The sequence below is a fragment of the Sorghum bicolor genome, chromosome 2, assembly GCF_000003195.3.
Source record: "Sorghum bicolor cultivar BTx623 chromosome 2, Sorghum_bicolor_NCBIv3, whole genome shotgun sequence".
Lineage (NCBI taxonomy): Eukaryota > Viridiplantae > Streptophyta > Magnoliopsida > Poales > Poaceae > Sorghum > Sorghum bicolor.
In genome coordinates, this window is record NC_012871.2 from 68,612,779 (window position 1) to 68,631,115 (window position 18,337).

The 18,337-nt window shown below is 45.5% G+C and overlaps 3 protein-coding genes across 4 annotated transcripts; 1 reads left to right on the plus strand and 2 right to left on the minus strand.

Annotated features, from left to right (window-relative positions):
- LOC8080724 (filament-like plant protein 3) lies at nucleotides 1,049-6,801 on the plus strand. 2 transcript variants are annotated; one of them, XM_002460700.2, is made up of 5 exons: nucleotides 1,049-1,483; nucleotides 2,015-2,217; nucleotides 4,010-4,193; nucleotides 4,295-6,198; nucleotides 6,320-6,801. In XM_002460700.2, the coding sequence occupies exons 2-5, from the start codon at nucleotides 2,113-2,115 to the stop codon at nucleotides 6,539-6,541; spliced, it is 2,415 nt and encodes an 804-aa protein (XP_002460745.1). In that variant the 5' UTR covers nucleotides 1,049-1,483; nucleotides 2,015-2,112; the 3' UTR covers nucleotides 6,542-6,801. The 2 variants fall into 2 exon arrangements, with proteins under 2 accessions (XP_002460745.1, XP_021308720.1); XM_021453045.1 differs by lacking the exons at nucleotides 1,049-1,483; nucleotides 2,015-2,217 and adding an exon at nucleotides 2,559-3,596.
- LOC8077484 (WD repeat-containing protein 74) lies at nucleotides 7,135-11,342 on the minus strand. Its single transcript, XM_002462861.2, has 12 exons — nucleotides 11,160-11,342; nucleotides 10,946-11,061; nucleotides 10,824-10,853; nucleotides 10,604-10,740; nucleotides 10,324-10,500; nucleotides 10,105-10,168; nucleotides 9,901-10,008; nucleotides 9,175-9,328; nucleotides 8,515-8,604; nucleotides 8,322-8,377; nucleotides 8,020-8,077; nucleotides 7,135-7,653 (listed from the first exon to the last, which is right to left on the minus strand). The coding sequence occupies exons 1-12, from the start codon at nucleotides 11,239-11,241 to the stop codon at nucleotides 7,289-7,291; spliced, it is 1,437 nt and encodes a 478-aa protein (XP_002462906.1). The 5' UTR covers nucleotides 11,242-11,342; the 3' UTR covers nucleotides 7,135-7,288.
- LOC8080725 (probable protein phosphatase 2C 62) lies at nucleotides 13,720-17,841 on the minus strand. Its single transcript, XM_002462862.2, has 5 exons — nucleotides 17,449-17,841; nucleotides 15,420-15,671; nucleotides 14,733-15,018; nucleotides 14,345-14,499; nucleotides 13,720-14,093 (listed from the first exon to the last, which is right to left on the minus strand). The coding sequence occupies exons 1-5, from the start codon at nucleotides 17,485-17,487 to the stop codon at nucleotides 13,953-13,955; spliced, it is 873 nt and encodes a 290-aa protein (XP_002462907.1). The 5' UTR covers nucleotides 17,488-17,841; the 3' UTR covers nucleotides 13,720-13,952.

Below are 18,337 nucleotides of genomic sequence, written 5' to 3' on the forward strand. Positions count from 1 at the left end.
CGATTAGTAACCCTATAGGGTTCTTTGTTAAACAAAACTATTGGGTTCTCTATGACATCTTTTGCAACATTAGAACTGGGCAGTTGAATAATTGGGGGAAAACATGTACACTCTTGCTTGATTTTCACCATAGACTTAAATGGTATAAAGAAAAAAAACCAATAACTCCACAATAAAAGTACGAGAAAGCTATAGAACACCTTTTGGAACCCTAGATCAGCGTGGGAACACGGTGGAAGCCATCTGATCCAGTGCTCTGCCGACCACGCGGTTCCTTGCCCCCTCCCCTTCGACGGCGGCGGCTCCTTCCTCCCTCTCCTCCGGCGACGGCAACGACAACTGTTGTGGTCGAGCTCCCGGGCGCCGATGAGGTAGGCGTCCATTCCTCCTCCTCCGGCCTCCTCCTCATCCACCAGAGATGAAGACGACGATGGCAGTGGGTAGGGTTCCGGTGAGCTCTCCCCTCTTTTTTCTCCAACTCCAGCGCCGGAGGAGGCAAGCAACCCAGATGGTGGGGATGGTGACCGGGCTAATTAGGTGAGCTAGCAGTGGTAGAGGCGATCGGGGCTAGGTCGGGACGGGAGAGGCTCATTGGAGCTAGAGAAGATAGCGGCGAACGAGCTCGCGGGAGCTAGAGAAGATGACGACGATGGGGAGATAGAGGGGAAGAGGGAGGCCACCGTGGGCTTTAGGGTTCGCGCGGAGCTCTAGTGAACTCTAGCGCCCACAACAGAGACCATGCGGACGAGCACAAATAGTACAAAGGAAAAAATGGAGCAGGAGAGGAACACACGAACAGACTCTAAAAGTATCACGTGCCCATCATGTCGATGTAAGTACATAATGCATCAAAAAACACTCCTGGATATTGTTTCTCTAAAATATCCCCATGACATTTATGCAGAGTAGTACGCCTGGTCTGCACGCCATATCGAACATCTCGTATATAGTTATTTTAATTTTTTTCCTCCCGAGAAAGAAGAAGAAACCAAACGTTATGGTCACCGTGCAAACTTATTATTGCAGCACACTCGTCTGCGCCCACACACACACGGACCGGCGAGCCTCCATTTCTTCTGAATTCTGAAACGCCCACGGCTTCCTCCCTCTGTCTGTCTGCCTGCCTGTCCGAGCTGACGGACGGACGGTTTGGTTTTAAAAGGGCCCGTGCGGCGTAAGGATTCTCGGGTCGGGAGGGACGGGAGCAACCGCAGTGGAGACATGGGCATGGCCCCTTGCATAGGGGTTGGGGTTGGGGTTGTGCCGCGCCGAGGAGGAGGAGGAGGAGCCGGGAGGCGGTGACGGACGGAAGCGGAACAGAAGGCGCGTTTCTTGCTGGGCGACCGGCCGCCTGGTTCCCGGGTCTTGTTGCCTTGTTGGGCGGGTGCGGGTGCGGGCGCGGGCCATCCATCATCGCCTTCCGCGCGCGGTTCTTTTGGCTGCCACCGTCGTCCCCGCCGTGGGTCGTGGGGTCGAGGTGGAGGTGAGGAGAGCTTTCCTTCCCGTTTCACGGCGGACTTCTTCTTCTACTCCGCGCTCTCTTCGAGTTCTCTTCTCGCGGACTCTGCTCTGTTCGCTCTTCTTTTCTCGGCGATTTGCGAGCGTTGGTAACCGAATTGTGTGGTTTCTTGGTGATTTTTGCTTTCTTTCTCCGGGACCCATACCCAAGTGAAGTGATTCTGCTTCTTCTCTCGGTTCCGATCGACGGGTACACACATGAACATGAGGATTGATGTGCGATTGAATTGGGGCGGTTAAGTTTGGAGATAAAATTGTTAAAGGCTTCTTTTTTTTTCCCCTCGAGCCGATAAGCATTGGATTAGTTTGTGTTCTTTATTATTATTATTGTTATTTAGATTAGTTCGTGTTCTTGAAGGTCCTGCTTCGAATCGCGTGGGATACTAACTGTTGCATATGTGTGGCTCAACTTTTTCTTGAAGGTCCCGCTTCGAATCGCGTGGGATACTAACTGTTGCATATGTGTGACTCAACTTTTTGTCTCTTTTGGTTTCAGTGACGATCGTCAACTTCAACACTTCCGGCGCTCGCTGCAGTGTGGCAGGGAGAAAAGTAGATAGGGCACGGAAGGATCGGCATTGGGTCGCGTAGGAGATGGACCGTCGGAGCTGGCTGTGGCGGCGCAAGTCGACGGACAAGAGCCCCGCCGAGACCGAGACCTCGGCGTCCTCGGCGTCCGAGAGGATCACTGATGAACAGGTGCACAGTTTTTTCTCCTCGCTCCTTTTCTCACCCTAGTATGCAGAAACGTTCATCATCCATCTAGCCATGTTCTGAGTTCTGCATTTCTACAATCGTGCTCAATTTTAGGGAAGCGTATGAAATTCATTTCTCCGTGTTTTCGGCGCGTCTAGTTCAGATACTGACGAATTCAGTTCAGGGAGGAGGGAGGTGTAAATCAGACAACAGTAGAAGTCTTGGCATTGAAGAATAATAATCCCCAGTGTAGGAGTGAACCACAAGCAAGCATTTCAGGGCGTTCATTTGACTTTCCCAGTCCTGCTACTGCAGTCCTTCAGTTAACAGGTCATGTAGCATGTGCAGTGCATGTGACTATGTGAGTGAGGTTTCATTTCATCCAGTGCCAGATCTGCTGGGCCTCCCTTGTAGCCCTGCTAATCTATCACCATTCACCAAGTTGCAAGTTTGCAACACACAAAAGTCTCCAAAAATCCAAAGCTCCAACAGAGCGAGCTACACTGGTATTTCCGACTGACCGGACAAATTCCTTGCTGTTCCTGGCCTAATTCGGATGCTGTGGCAGTATAGGGACCCCTGTACTGTATTACTTCTGATGTTTCAGCAATTCTGTATGTTTCAGCAATTCTGTATATATAGGCTTAACTTCTTGCCTGCCAAAAACAGGATCGTTGCACGAAATACGGCGTTAGCCGTAGACCTCCTAACAGCAAATCAATCATTTGGGCAAAGGCACACCGACCGTACTCATCATCTACGCGCCCACATGGCACTGAGGGCCAGCAAGATTCAGTTTCTCTCATGCTTTCCTCCTGCATGCATTGCTGTTGTGGGCAGCAAAGCTACAATGCTGACCAGATCCCTCTGTGGCTCTGTTCATGATCATGTGAGAATTCCATCATCCATTAGGCCACTGATAAGGGTTGTGGGGGGTAGAGGACGAGACCGGCAATGCTGTCCTGGTGGTTTCCATATCCATGCCAAGGTAGGCTTGGCTCGGCAGGGCAAGCCCTACCTGGCCTGGCCATTGCCGGCCCTGCCTGCCCATTGACATTGAGGATGATGTGGGTGTTGGTTGGGACTCGCTTTTCCTCTGACAACATCATGGCTAGGCTTAGCAGGATGCGTCTCCTGGTCTTTGGTTGGTTGGCCGTTCGTCCGATTCTTCCATGTGCTGCAGCTGCACTGCTACATGCCCGTGGTACACAACCCAAATGGCTCATCCTGTTGCTGCTGCGTGCTGGCACAGAGCAATCAAGATGCCCCTCTCTCGTTCTTCCAGCTCTGGTCCTGTGCTGGGCGGTGCATGACCGAGTACCTGGCGCCATTGCTCCTCATCTTTGACCGGAGCTGGCCTTCTCTCTCTGAAGTCTCCAATGGTAAGGTGGTACTGCGAGTCCTGCTGTTTAGAAGTTACTCCCAGAGTAATTGGGATTTATGGAGTTGTGCTTGTGCTGAAAGTTGTGACTGACAGCCTTTAGCCTGTACAGTAGGCAGGCTAACATGGCCCCGCGAAAGTACCATGCCGTCCATTTCGATGCGACGGTGTTCGGGACCTGATAGATTCTGGCAAAAATTTCTAGTGCTTCCGGTGGAGGATCCCTATTGCATTTACTTAAACTTCAAGTCTTTCAACCATCTCACTGTTGTGTAATAGTATTTCAAGTCTTATGAAAACAAATTCATATAGTGACCGAAGTTTGAGATGGGTCGCATTTTTTTTCTCTACTACTTGCGGCAAAATAAGCAAGTTAATGTGCAGGATATTTGACGGTTTTGGTTTCTTGATCAGGATACTGCCAAGAGCTCTCCAAATTCGACTCAGTCGCCGGAGATTACATCGAAGGAATTGGAGGACCAAAACAATGTGAAGGTGAAGGTATTGAGTGAGAGGCTATCATCCGTGGTTCTGGATATCCGTGCAAAGGATGATCTCGTGAAGCAGCATTCCAAAGTTGCAGAGGAGGCCGTTCTAGGTACGGTCCCTCTGATATACTAACAGAGTGAATCAGGGAATTGCAGTTTCTGAACATAAAAATTCAGATAAATAAATCTGAACTGTGTTCCTTTGTACTAGGATGGGAAAAGGCCGAGAAGGAGATCGCGTCACTGAAGGCGCAGCTGAACGCTGCAACGGCCAAGAACTCTGCGCTGGAGGACCGGCTCGTTCACCTCGACGGCGCCCTCAAAGAATGCGTCCGGCAGCTCCGGCGCGCCAAGGACGAGCAGGACCAGACGGTGCAGGACGCGCTGGCACAGCAAGCGCGGCAGTGGGAGTCCCATAAGGCCGACCTCGAGCTGCGCATCGTCGAGCTCACGGCGAGGCTGGAGGCTAAGTCCGAGCGCTCGGCGGTGGCCACCACCGATGGCAACACCGGTTCCAGGCTAGCCGCACTGGAGAAGGAGAACTCGGCGCTGAAGGTGCAGCTGCTCGCCAAGACGGAGGAGCTGGAGCTCAGGACGATCGAGAAGGAGCTCAACCGGCGGGCTGCGGAGACGGCCAGCAAGCAGCAGCTGGAGGGCATCAAGAAGGTGGCCAAGCTCCAAGCTGAGTGCAGGAGGCTGCAGGCTGCGGCACGGAGGCCCCCGGTCAACGTCGAGCTCCGGCGATCTCCGAGCTCGGCCGGCGCCGAGTCGGTCACGGACTGCCAATCCGACTGCTCCGACTCATGGGCCTCGGCCCTCATCACCGAGCTCGACCAGTTCAGGAACGACAAGAGCGGCGCGAGCACACGGACCGCGAGCCTCGCGGCCGCGGACATCGGCGTCATGGACGACTTCCTCGAGATGGAGAAGCTTGCCTCCGCCAACGGCTCGTCGAAAGGCGACGCCGTCGAGGACGCGAGCGGTCAGCTGTCGAAGCTCGAGGAGAAGGCCAGGAAGCTGGCAGCCGAGAAGGCCGAGCGGGAGAAGGCGCTGCACGAGGCTCAGCGCGAGCTGAGGACTTGCCGCCACCGGGTAATGGTTGCTGAGGAGAAATCAGCTGAGCTACAGCGGCAGCTGAACCTTGCCAATGGCGAGAAACACGCCATGGAGGCCGAGGTGGAGGCTGCTGAGGCGAAGAGAGGAGAGCTCGAGGGCAAGCTCGAGCTCGCCCGTGCCGAGATCGCGGGCTTGCTGGACAAGGGGCGCATCCTGGAGGAACGGCTCGAGTCCGAGAAGGCGCTGACGCTTGAGCTCGCAGCCAAGTACCAGGACATGGAGGCGCTGGGGGCAGAGAAGAGGGAGTTGATCGCTCAGCTGGAGACGTCACGGTCCGAAGCCAAGAAGCTCAGCGACAAGATCGCCCTGATGGAGAGGAAGCTGGAGGTGGAGAAGGCCTTGTCGATCCGGCTGGCGACGAAATGCCATGGCATTGATGCTCTGGAAGCAAAGAAGAAGGGAGTCGAGCTGGAGCTGGAGTCGGCACTCGAGGAAATCGCTTCGCTGCAAAAGAATGCCAGTAGCCTGGAACTGCAAGTCGAGGAAGAGAAAGCGTCGTCTGCTGCACTCGCAATCCGGTGCCAAGAACTGGACGAGCTTCGATCCCAGCTTGAGTCTTCAAATGCACAGATCGTTGATCTGAATGAGAAGGTTAAAATGCTCGAGGACGTAATCGAGAAACAGAGGCCAGTGACGACGGAGTTGGAGTCTCAGCTTCAGTCGAGACACGCTGAAATCGGTAGCCTGAAGGTGGATATGAGCCTGTTGCAGAAGAAGCTGGACAGCCAGAAGAACCTGTCATCAGCTTACATATCTGCACTGGGTGCTTCTGAAACTGAGAAGAAGGAGCTGGCTAGTCGGTTCGAGCTCAGAGAGAAAGAAGCCGAGGAATTACGTGGGAAGATGAGCTTGCTGGAGGAACAGATCCATAAAGAGAGGGCACAATCATCCGAGTTTGCGGTAAAATGTCAGAAGATGGAAGAACAGATGTCCTACAGATCTCTTCTTGGTCACCAACCAGTGAAATCTGTGGCAATCAAAGATCTTCAGATCAGAAAGGTAACTTCCATTCCAACTGGCACTTCACTGCCATTCATTCACTTGTCTAATTATTTTCGATAAATTCTGGTGGTGATTGGGTGGCGTTACTCATGAAATTCTACACTTTTTTTTTTTACAGGAGACAGAGCTGGCCAAGGCTGCAGGAAAACTAGCCGACTGCCAGAAGACGATAGCTTCACTGAGCACCCAGCTGAAATCGTTGGCCGATTTCGATGAACTCCTCCCTGAAACCGAGACCAGTGGCACTGACTCAGCCGAGGCCTGGCACAGCGATCTGAAGCTGATCCATCCTGCAACTGCAAGTTATCCCACACAGATTGGTTGTTTGGCAGTCACATGATTCACTACCCTCGTTGGCAAGTGGGGCAGCGAAACTGTTTTGGCTTGGCTTCCGCCGCATGATTGCTGTGATGAGATTGCCATGATCTTCCACCACATGTCATATATAGTTAAGTTAATAGTTTATAGGTGAGCAAATGTTCATATGCATGCTGTTTATAGAGTTGGTTGGTGAAGCATCAAAGGAACTCATATTGAAGATTATCTTTGATCTTCCCATTCTCGAACGAAATGGCTTTTACCCGACATGTGTTTTCCGTCTATCTATATTTAGCACGAGTGGATTGTATAGTGAACGGAACATTCAGTCAAAAGATCTAAAAACATCATCATTGTCAGAAGACTCCAGAAACACACATGTCATGTCAATCAAAGAATATACAAGTATAAGAATAAAAAATTAGGGCAGGTTCATATGACCAAGGCACGTTTCCACTCCACCGGACATGCTACCATCTATTGAAGGCTTAACTTGAAGCCAGGCAGCCAGCCACACCCCTACGCCGAGCCCCAAGCCCGAACCCTATATCTTGTCAGGGGGCAGCAGCACAATAGCGGAAGACACAAGGAGATCGTCTCTGGTGGCAATCCAGCTAGTGACGCATATGCAGCCATTCAAATATATATATGGACGGTGAAATGCCCTTGCAGGGTTTCATAAGGGATACGCTGTTCAAAGTACAACACAAAACTGTGTAATTCTGCAAAATAAAGTAAAAGGCAGGTAATAAGATAAATGATACATGTTCTAGGCGACCAGCTGTTTCTTGCTCTTCTTCTTCAGGCATTTGCTTCTTTCTCCAGATTTTCTTCTGTTGGGACTGCACATTTCACCATCGCTGTCTGGCTCCTCATCCTGTTCAATAGCTCTACTCTTCTTTTTCTTCTTTTCTTTTCTGGCATATATTTCACCATTAATATTGCTATGGTCGACCACTCCAACTTGTTCTTCATCCTCCTCAATTGTTTCACTCTTCTTTTTCTTCTTTTCTTTTCGGACTTGAGCCTCAGTCTCATCCTCTGTTGTCTTACTCTTTTGCTTCTTTTCTTTTCGGACTTCAGCCTCAGCTTCCACTGAAAACTCCAGTTGCTTGGATTTTATCTCTTCAGGCTCTGGCAATAATAGTGTTAGCATAGGACCATGTAGTTGTCCTTGGAGGAAATGGGATTTATGAGTAATGCCATTTCAGGTCTACAGGCCAAAAAGGTTCTAATGGAAGAATGGGGGGCTGCCATCTCTAGTTGTCCTTGGAGGAAATGGGATTTATGAGTAATGCCATTTCAGGTCTACAGGCTAAAAAGGTTCTAATGGAAGAATGGGGGGCTGCCATCTCAATCACCACGTTATTCAGGATATGTGATTGTTAACATTGCCTATTGTTTAACTTCTTCTAATCTTCTAAACTAAGAAAATGCATTTGAAACTACAAACAAGAAACAATTGGTGAGCAGTGCTAACTGTTGTGGATAGATAATAACCTTCAAGAGAAAAATGTGAATCAAGGACCACAGTAGTAAGATGCTGCTTCAGAAAGACCTGCACGAGAACAAAACAAGACAACTAGTTAATAATGGAAATAGCTCAAATATATTAGAAATAATTCATTTACATTGAAGTAAAAGTTTGAAACAAGTATACTATCAACTGTCAGTGACCAAATTAGTACATTTTGTTTGTCAAATAAAATGGGGGCCCAAAATTAGATCACAATGCAGTAAAACAAAATTCCAAGACATGCTTGAAACGTCAGCACTCAGCACTCAGCAGTTCTTGAACTTACAGCGGATAGCAGCTGTCTTGTGTTTGTGTCCCAGATACGTAAGTAGCTATCCAGTCCTACAAAGACAAATATTTCCCGAGTTATCCATAATTCTGAAACTTGATGTTTTAATTCGTAACAGAAACTATCTGGAATGCCAAGTGAAACAGGCATCCCAGTAGAAAGAAATAAGCCTTTCTGGAGGTAGCCTCACCACAAGATGCTATCAAAGGTAGCTCTGGATGCCTAACAATAGATCTAATACTTCCACTGCATTTGCCAATATAGCATCCGAGCAATTTCCCTGTAAAAAGGGAGAGAAATATAGATTTTGCAATTTTAGTAACAAAGAAAAATCAAAATAATAATAGCGATAATAAAGCTGTCAAATGGTAGCTCATCATCGCTTCCACATGTGAATATGTGATTCTTTCAACAGCACAAACATGAGGGTATCTGTGAACCTGTGCAAGTCACATATATCAAACCATTCTCTTCCTGTTACAGTGTTACTGATAACATATTTTATATCCTTAACTATCATCTAAACAACAGTTTTATATAAATTATTAGTATTATTATTACAGCCCATGTTCAGCCTGCCCACAATGTGTATTCCTATTCCTATCAATACACATGTAGGTCAGCATTGCTTTAGTTGTAATACCATCTTAGCTGCAGATTACTGGCTATCTGGAGAAAAAAAAGGTACCAACAGTGGAACAGAAGGTGCATTGCCAGTTGAAACCATCCAACATTACAAAACAAAAAAGAAGAACTAATATAACATTCTAAAGAATGTATCATATGATCAAGTTTTCAATTCTGTGTTTAAGAAGAGGATAACATATAGCAGCATGCCAGCACACCATACCTGTTCTCATGTCAAAGGAAGCAAGATCCCCTGTTCCTGTGCCAATATAGACATCATGGCCATTCGGATCAGCAGCAACTGCCTTGATTGGTGACTCCCTAAAATCAACAGAGATGGCAGGTCTTCTTTGCAATGCAGTATCATACAAGCGGACCTGAAAAAGGTAAACGTCATTCCCATAAAAATGCTCAGTATCGCCATTCGCATAAAAATGCAGCAGCAGCATCGTTGCATTAGCAAAATGTGGAGATACCAATGTCTTTACATGAACATGCCTTGCTATTATTGCCTACAAGACTATAATGACATAAGTGCAATAAATTTCCTTTTAGTCTATATAAGCTAAGATGGAATATAGTATAACCCCCCAGTCAGTTAAAATATGCCCTAATCACAAAGTGGATTGTGAAGGTGCGACAGTCCCATAACATTTGAAACTCGATGTGAGACCTGGTTAACCATTTTATACAAAGCAAGGATGAAAGTGTAAGCATAGCTATCTGTAGGTCAGTTTCATCTGGAGTATGGCTTTGTGCAAGTTCTTAGCCTGGGATTTTTAGATACAAAATTTGTATCATGCATTGAAACCAACATGCATGAACTTAAAAGCAGAAACTAGCACCCTTGCAGTTCAGGCACATGATAATTTATTTGATCAAAATATGACCAATCTATTGGGAGTTTTTCCTTGCCTTAGCAAGAGATACAGGCATCAGTTTACATTACCTGATGATCATTAGTGCAGGCTACAATTTTACGATGATCATCCTTGCACAAGAAGGTCCCAGCAGTGAACCAAGGTCGAGTGAATATACCAAGGCTATTTGCTCGGGGCTTCATATGAAACAAAGAAAGAAAACCATTTAATAAAGGATGAAGGTCTTCTATATTAGTATCAGAGAGAAGCTAACAAGGTTAACGAGTGCTTACAGATTTAGCAGACCATATCTTACTACAAGATGTGATATCCCACAAGTTCACTTCTATACCTTTCCTACAACAAATGGAACCATTATTTCTGGAATTTTAAAAAAAAATGCTTACAGATTTTCATGTCAAATAGCAAAATGCTGAACAAAAGCAATAATATTTCAAATGCAAATTTTGAACTAAAGCAGACAAACCCTATTCCAGGTTCTTTAAACTCACCCTCCAAACATCGCATAGCTTTCACCATGATCAACTGAGCAAAATTGCACATTGGCCCCACTGCACACATCCCATGTGGCTGATGGCCCAACATCCGAGCCCGAAGCTGCATTTTCTTTCGTGATGGACCTTATAGAAGCTTTCCCCTGCTCCGTGCAGGCAAGAAACGTTCCTAAGCTGCAATGCACAATTAGGTCAATATAACTTGGCCACCAGCTAATAGCATGAACTGAGAACCTAGAATGACAACAGGTGGAACAATTGCAGAATGAAAATTTACATCGAGTCTGAAGCCTGTCTTGTGAAAAGGTGCAATGCGGCGAGGGGATCACCTTCTGCGCCACCATCATTTGGTGATGGCCCCACGGTCTTGACAGCAGCCAGAGCATCCCCGTTCAGGGGATTCAGCAACTCAACCTACACGAAATCACCTAAATTACACACTAATGGCACATTGCAAGCAGTGAGTGCCTGAATTCCAAAGAGCAACTGCTACTCACCACGCCGTTCTTCCTTGCCACAGCCAAGACCTGCATAAGAGCGGCACATAACGCAAATTAGAGGCACGCCTTCATTATCAGTGAATCTGATAAAAGCGTGAGGCACGGAAAGGGATGCTCACGGGGTCGGCGGCACGATCGGCAAGGGAGGCAGCGACGATGGCGCGGGAGGCGTCAGGATCGCCCCACGTCTCGACGACCTTGGCGGCGCCCGCCGGCTTCGTGTGGGCCTCGACGACTGCAACCGGCGGGGGAAACGGGTGGAGTCAGTGCTACGTAGCAGCGCGAAGAGAGGACGGGGGGCAGGCGGAGTAGGGGTGGGGTGGGAGGGGATACCTTTGACGAGGCCGATGATGTCAGTGGTGAGGGCACGGAGCGGCGGGCAGCCGGGGCTCTCCACCACGGTGGTCCGCGGCATCCTTACTCCGCGTCGCTTCGGCTCGCCGGCGCGGTGGAAAGGGGGAGGAGGAAAAGTTTTTTTTGGAGGGGAGCAAGGGCTAGTGTTTTTCTAGGGTTTTAAGACGTGCCTTGCCCGAGCGCCGCCGAACCGTGAAGCCGCGCGGCGCGGTGGCGGGGGCGCGTGGTCCTTTGCCAACTGCAGTACATGGATTTTGACGGGCCGGGCCGGGCCGTGGAAAAAGCCGGTGGCGCTAGAGTTTCAGCCTGGTGCCCTGGTCAGGTCCACATACACCCTCAACTGTGGGCTATTTGGTTCATTGCTGATCTTGAGCAAGAAAAGCCAAGTTCCTTCGTGCATACTGCAGAGGAGCCAGCTCTGGTGCTAAGGGGGATATCAGATCCGGAGGTCATGGAGTCTATTGCTTATAGAGAAGGTATGTCACTCGTTTTGGATATATAAGTGGCAAACGTTAGATTGGCGAGCAACAATCAGAACGTCGTGAAGAATATTCTTCAAGGTAGTCAAGGAGTCTATGGCCAAATTGTTCAAGAAATTAACGCGAGAAGGTTAGCCTTCGCTAGCGTTGAGTTTGTGCATGAGAAGAGGGACTCCAATGTCGATGCTCATAATACTGCTCGTAGTGCTATCTACGATGACTTAGGTTGCCATTTTTGTGGTTGTTGAGTCCACCTTATGGTGTTTGTAATTCCTATACATCTCTTTGATGAATAAAGATGTGTATGCCTTGCTCAAAAAAAAAAAATACACTCTCAACTAAAAAAACAAAATAAAAAGGTCCACATACACATGCACCCACGATATTGCATCATAACGTGCATGCACTTTTGAACACTTAACTTGGGCTATGAGCATCTCGAGCAGTCGTACAAAACATATTTTGGAGTTTTAAAGGTCTTCTCTCCACCAGAATGAGAAAAAATGGTGGATTGAGGGAGGAGAGGTCTCCCCTTTATTTGAGAGGGTGAGAGGCTAGGATTTGAGGGCCTGAGAAAAGTTTTTCTCATTGGGGTTAGGTTTGGAAAACTGATGAGTTACAATATCTCTATCTAAAATAATATTTTTTTTCTCGTTGGGGGTTAGGAAAGGAGGATTGTTAGAGATACTCTAAGGGCGGAACCAACGCAGGCAGCACCAAAAGTTGGCCTCAACATAAAGTTACAATCCACGTGGGAGCAGATAAATTGAGGGGCAATAACAACACAAAGTAAGCATCTCTATTTGTTTCGCTGAAATTTAACTTGTATTGATACTATTTGCTGATTTATTGTAGGCCTTGTTTAGTTCTAAAAAATTTTGCAAAATAGGAATAGTAGCATTTTCATTTGTATTTGGCAAATATTGTTCAATTATGAACTAACTAGACTCAAAAGATTCGTCTCGTCAATTTCGATCAATCTGTGCAATTAGTTTTTATTTTCGTCTATATTTAATACTCCATGCATGTGTCTAAAGATTTGATGCCACGGAGAATCTGAAAAATTTTGCAAAATTTTTTAGGAACTAAACAAGGCCTAAGAGAAAAACACAGTACAATGGCTTATGTCAGTCTCACAACTCTAATCTCTCAGTCCCTCGTGCTTTGCTTTTCGGAGGAACTCACGTCATGTTTGAGCAATTTCTTGCCACAACGCACTCTCTTGCTGCTGCTTCTATTATTGGTCAGATGAAGCAACTGGTGCTTCTACACCTAACATCCTGCGAAACCACCACTTGAGATGATACACTATCATGGCAACCGTTACTTGAATTGTCGTGAGGATTTGGGTTCGAGGTTTAGGATTGGGGAGAATGCTCATCTCATAGTCTATGGTACTGCAACAAAAATCACACAGCCGACCAGAGTCGTCGTCGCCTGTGTGAGAACCATGCCATTGAGAATTGAGTGAGAATGGTGCGGATGTGGAAATATGGCACCACACGGCAGTGGCATGGCCGCATGGGTACTACTAGGAGCTTTTCGGATGATGGACCTGAGGCAGCCAAATCTATCTGTTATTCAGCAATATTTTTCTCTCACAATAAATTAACAAACAATCTATCATGTTTTAGAAGTGACCTGTAAAGAAGAGCCATGAATTGGACCGTGTGGAAATCGGTGGACTGGCCTATAAAAAGTAGAAGCCCTCAATGGAGTCCGCACTCCAGAAACTTCTAGAATTTATTTATGTTTTGGATCTTCAAAACTGGACTGTAATCACAAAAGAGGAGTATTAAAAACATGTTTAGTCAAACCTTAAAACCTATGGCATCCATATTTTTAAAATGATTTAGTTGAAAACATATAAGTTATGTGTGTAAAATTGTATTGGAAAAATACTTACAAAATTATATAATTAGGACTTTAAGAATATAATTCAGAAGTAATTAGTGGTCAAAGATATGCATCAAAGACTGTGTGAAGACCCATTCAACAAGTATTTTTTACTGGAGTCCACAGATAAAATTATAAAAAGTATGAACTCGTCTGCACCAGAATATAAAAAACACGAATTGAAATTACTATGGTGGAACCATGCTTTATTTGGAGCCTTAAACAAACAACAATATGTTACAAGCCTTGACCCCCCCCCCCCCCCCCCCCAATTGTGGGGTTGTCCCCTAAACCAAAGAAGGATAAATACAATGTCCGACAGCAGCAACCACAAGACTTAAAGATCATTTAACATGGTATACATTTAGGACGCCATTTAACCTGACGACGTGACGTGCTAGCAAAGGAACTTAACGACGATAACTGAAATGTCGTCCTTGCTCTTCCGGTTCACGGCCTGCTCCGTCAGGTGCTTGGCAGCTGCCTGCGCGTCCTTGCAATCCTTGATCGCGTCAACTGCCTCCTGGTTGGACATCACCTGCACATGCCCCATTCTCACATTATAATCATCATTGAAAACGGTAAACAAAAACTTCACGGCTTGATCTAGAGTCTAGTGTTGATAACAAAAGACCCAGTTAAATTGCATGCAAACTTGCAAATTCATGTGCATACATGCATACAACATTGAATGAAGAGATAAGCTTAGATATAGACTAGACCATGCTGTGAATTGGGTAACACCATAAATCCTTCTGGAATAGTTTGTAAGAGTTTCATATGCATTACCTTCCATAAGCCATCACTTGCTAGAATTAAAAAATCTGTATATTCATCTATAGTTTCCTCAATCACATATGGGTCAGAGCTGAGGTGCTTCTTCAAGCTCCGGTCTCCAAATGCCCTTGCAACTGCCAGCTGCCCGTCAACGCGTGGCACATCACCTGCAAGTGAAATAAGTTTCAGATTAAATTTCAATATATCAAGATAATATACACATGACTGTAATATGAAACAAGCTTTTATTAGTGGGTCGGCACAAGTGACAACCACAAGCAGGTAGGAACAAGTTTTGAGATGATATGAAAACATCTGATTTGGAACCTCAAGTCATGATGAAAAAGTTGTTCCAAACATACAGTTCATTGCTAAACAATGGCGAGAGATGTTCATTTACCCGGTAGGTTTGATACAAAGCCACCCTTTTGCTCAATCGTTTGTCGCTCCATGTTTGGTTCATGGTCAACTGAAAGCTGCTTCGCCACACCATTCTTGCTAATAACTGCTCGTGAATCCCCAACATTTGCAACTACTAGTTTCACAGACTTGTCACTGCCTATTAAGATGGCAGTAACAGCTGTGGAGCCACCTCTTCCCAACTCTGCTGCGTTTTCCAATATTTTCTGATCCGTAAGTTGGTATGCATTTCGGATAGCAGTTTCTGGATCACTCAAGAATTCTGGCTGAGGAGACAGGAGTCAATAAAATAATCAGCACAGTTGTCTTAAACTACATTCTACCTTAGACAAGATTTATACGTGAAATCATTCTTGCTCTTCATGTGGCTATTGCATAAAATTGCAGGTTGCAGATCTGCAGTTACTTCAAGTACATTGCACATTTTAACTAAACAAAAAGCTCCTTTCACCTTTTATAGCCAAAATTCAGTATTTGCAAATTGCTCTGAGAACATTTACGATACATCAAGTCATAATAATCATTCCCTTTCCATAGGTCATAAGTATGAAGCTACCATATACACTAATACACTCTTACATCATTTGAGCATATAGCAAAAGCCACAATGCAGCTGGCACTTATATTAGTCTGTAAAGATAAAAAAATAAATGAAGTGGAACATTACCTCACTCAAGATGTTATTGAAAAGATGGGAGCGCAAAAAGTCTGGAACAGTGTGGCCTAGGTGACCATCGAATATCGCAAACAAACCCAAATCATGTTCACCAACTTGCCGGTACTCTGCTACTAGATAGTCCTCCATTGGATGATTAGATTTTCCCTTCACCAGATGGTAACCATGCTTGACACGCTTGCCTGATAACTTCGTCTTGCCTTTCCCTGTTTCTGGTCCTGATGAACTAAACGCATCTTTCACCTGTTGGAAAAACATATACTCCCATATCAAACATTTTGTCTTAACACAGCAAAGCACATAAACAAGCATGCCCAAAACACACAAGTACACAACACAGTTAACCAAGAAAAAGTGTCCGGTTGTGCATGAAAGAGGTTAGCAATATAATCTACCAAAAATGGACTTCTATCGAATGTGTGTTTCTTCGTGGTGACCACATTCTTCTGTGCATGACATTTCATGAAATTTCAAAGTTGAGCCATAGATCACATTGTATGAACACTTCTTATGAAATGTTGCTCCAGAATCCCAGGTAGAGTGGCCAGCTGCCCGAGGTTCTCATACATTTTAGGAAATTTTGCTTCCTTAGCTAATCATAAAACAAGCAATTTGGCTCAGTACGAAAGGAATGATTTGTGGGCGAAACAATTACAGGATCAGTAAGGACTTCAGACTAAAATATAGAGTTGAGCTGCAACATGCCATCCATTGGTATGATTGCAATTGAAGTAATTTTGTACCCCTGGTTCCATTTTTTTTTCCAATTCTATCCAGATACATTTATCACTGGTAAACTATAGAATTGATTGATGACTTTGTTTCAAGCAAATTGCAAGCAGGATAAAGCAATAATATAGCATCCGGGTTCCAGAGAACAAACTCGTATACTATGGCAACAATGTTAGCTCAGGCACACTCACAAGCATGTCAACTTAACAATCTCCATCAGCCAGTTCACAAACTCCTTTAATTCTTAAATAGTTTGGAAAACAACCAGGATCACAGTGCTACAAAACCAATACACATGTCTTCCAAATTAAAATAATGGATAAACAATTGCAGCACACAAAGAAATCCATGCAAACAAGCAAAGGTACATATTCATTTATTCCAGCAAGTAAAAAATAAACCTAAGGAAGTTATCGAGTAATTTTCATTAGCTTGTGCTCTCCTATCAAGCTCTGATGGCAACAGATTGAAAAGCTATGTCACCTGAAAGAAGTTACTTTCTTCTATGCTTTCATTTCTCTGTTGCATAAGCAGGACAAGGAAAATTTCCCTTAACAAGGGGTGGCTCCAAGAAAATAGCTAGCTTCATGCAGATTGCAAATTTCGCTCATTAAGATGGTGTTGCTGAACCACACACACACAAAAAAAAGGCTCCTTTTATGTCAAAATATTACCAAATATCATCGATCCAACCATTCAGGTAGTGAAAGTGTGAAACTGATGTAAGGTATGTCCACAGCCCCCGATTACTAAACACGCGCCAAAAGTTGTCCCATCCCATCAAGGGCCGCCCACTTAGGCCGTGTTTAGTTCGTGGACGAAAAGATTTCGCGACACTGTAGCACTTTCGTTTGTTTGTGGTAATTATTGTCCAATCATGGCCTAACTAGGCTTAAAAGATTCGTCTCGTAAATTTCGACCAAACTGTGCAATTAGTTTTTATTTTCGTCTATATTTAATACTTCATGCATGCACCTAAAGATTCGATGTGACGGGAATCTTGAAAAATTTTGGGATTTTGGGTGGAAGTAAACAAGGCCTTAGCAAGATTTTCATGTGCCTGAACCCAGTAAGTCCCCAACTGGAACATCACGCCTCCAAAATTTATCAGTACAGTCCAAACAATCCGTCTTCTCAGCCCCACAAATCTCTGCACCCCAAAGGAAACCTATACAACAATGATGATATATACAGCTAAAACGAGAGACAATCAATTACTAGTAGCAAGGAAAAGGAAACCATAGGACAAAACAAGCAACAGTCCCCATCCTCTTCCATTTTGGGTTACCTTGTCCTTCACTTTGTGGAGGATTTCCTTGCCAGCCATTGCTGCGCCCCCTGAGCCCGACTGGCTGAAAGCTTCTGCCTGCCTCTGAAATCCAACCGCCGTTCCACGCCCTTCTGAACCAGAACCAAGCAACCAGCAATGGGTTGGTCCTTGGAATTTCAGTCCCCCCTTTTCTTGATCTCTCCAACCAAAGATCAATATCACTACTGGCCTCTTGGATCAGCTCGGGTCAATGATGATATTTTATAGGTTTATAATTGAGGGAGGTGGGTTGGTGGTGGCGGGGCCGGGGGCCCTGCTGGTGTGTGTATGCAGCGAGAGGAGAAGGGAGAGCGGAGACTGGATCTTGGATAGCAGTCGGTTGACCTGAGGTTGGGGAAGATTGGGACATGGCTGTGTCAAGTGGGGACAGGGGAGAGAAAAAAGGGCACACACACCACGGAGAAAAAGCACCGTGTTTTTTCAGCCTTCCCTTTCCGTGTTTCACACTTTGGAGAAGATCGCCTGCGACAAGCGAGATCAGCATGGAGCTGAAGAAGCACTTCTCACGAGTCAGGATTGAGGAACTCTTCTCACGAGTCAGGATTCAGGAACTCATACTCATGGTTGTTTAGTTCTTAAAAAAATTAAGATTTTTCGTCACATCAAATTTTTATACACATGCATTAAGTATTAAATAAAAATAGAAAAATAATTAATTGTATAATTTATTTATAATTTATGAGATGATTCTTTTGATTCTAGTTAGTTTATGATTGTACAATAATTACTAAATACAAATGAAGACACAAATTATCTAAAAAATTTCGTCAATTAAACAAGGCCTCATGTACTACATGTATGTATGCAGTGCCCGATTTGGGTCTTGTTTAGTCAAATTTTTTAGATT

What these genes read in the sequence shown, in the direction of transcription:
- LOC8077484 (XM_002462861.2), bottom strand. Translation starts at nt 11,241, where the DNA reads ATGCCGCGGACCACCGTGGTGGAGAGCCCCGGCTGCCCGCCGCTCCGT. An exon ending in AGACAGGCTTCAGACTCGAT is followed by an intron (nt 10,501 to 10,603) that starts GTAAATTTTCAT and finishes TGTGCATTGCAG; the next exon opens with CTTAGGAACGTTTCTTGCCT. An exon ending in CAAGACAGCTGCTATCCGCT is followed by an intron (nt 8,078 to 8,321) that starts GTAAGTTCAAGA and finishes GTTCTCGTGCAG; the next exon opens with GTCTTTCTGAAGCAGCATCT.
- LOC8080725 (XM_002462862.2), bottom strand. Translation starts at nt 17,487, where the DNA reads ATGGCTGGCAAGGAAATCCTCCACAAAGTGAAGGACAAG. An exon ending in TCAATAACATCTTGAGTGAG is followed by an intron (nt 15,019 to 15,419) that starts GTAATGTTCCAC and finishes CTGTCTCCTCAG; the next exon opens with CCAGAATTCTTGAGTGATCC. An exon ending in CAAGTGATGGCTTATGGAAG is followed by an intron (nt 14,094 to 14,344) that starts GTAATGCATATG and finishes GGGCATGTGCAG; the next exon opens with GTGATGTCCAACCAGGAGGC.
- LOC8080724 (XM_002460700.2), top strand. Translation starts at nt 2,113, where the DNA reads ATGGACCGTCGGAGCTGGCTGTGGCGGCGCAAGTCGACGGACAAGAGC. An exon ending in AGAGGATCACTGATGAACAG is followed by an intron (nt 2,218 to 4,009) that starts GTGCACAGTTTT and finishes TTTCTTGATCAG; the next exon opens with GATACTGCCAAGAGCTCTCC. An exon ending in TGCAGAGGAGGCCGTTCTAG is followed by an intron (nt 4,194 to 4,294) that starts GTACGGTCCCTC and finishes CCTTTGTACTAG; the next exon opens with GATGGGAAAAGGCCGAGAAG.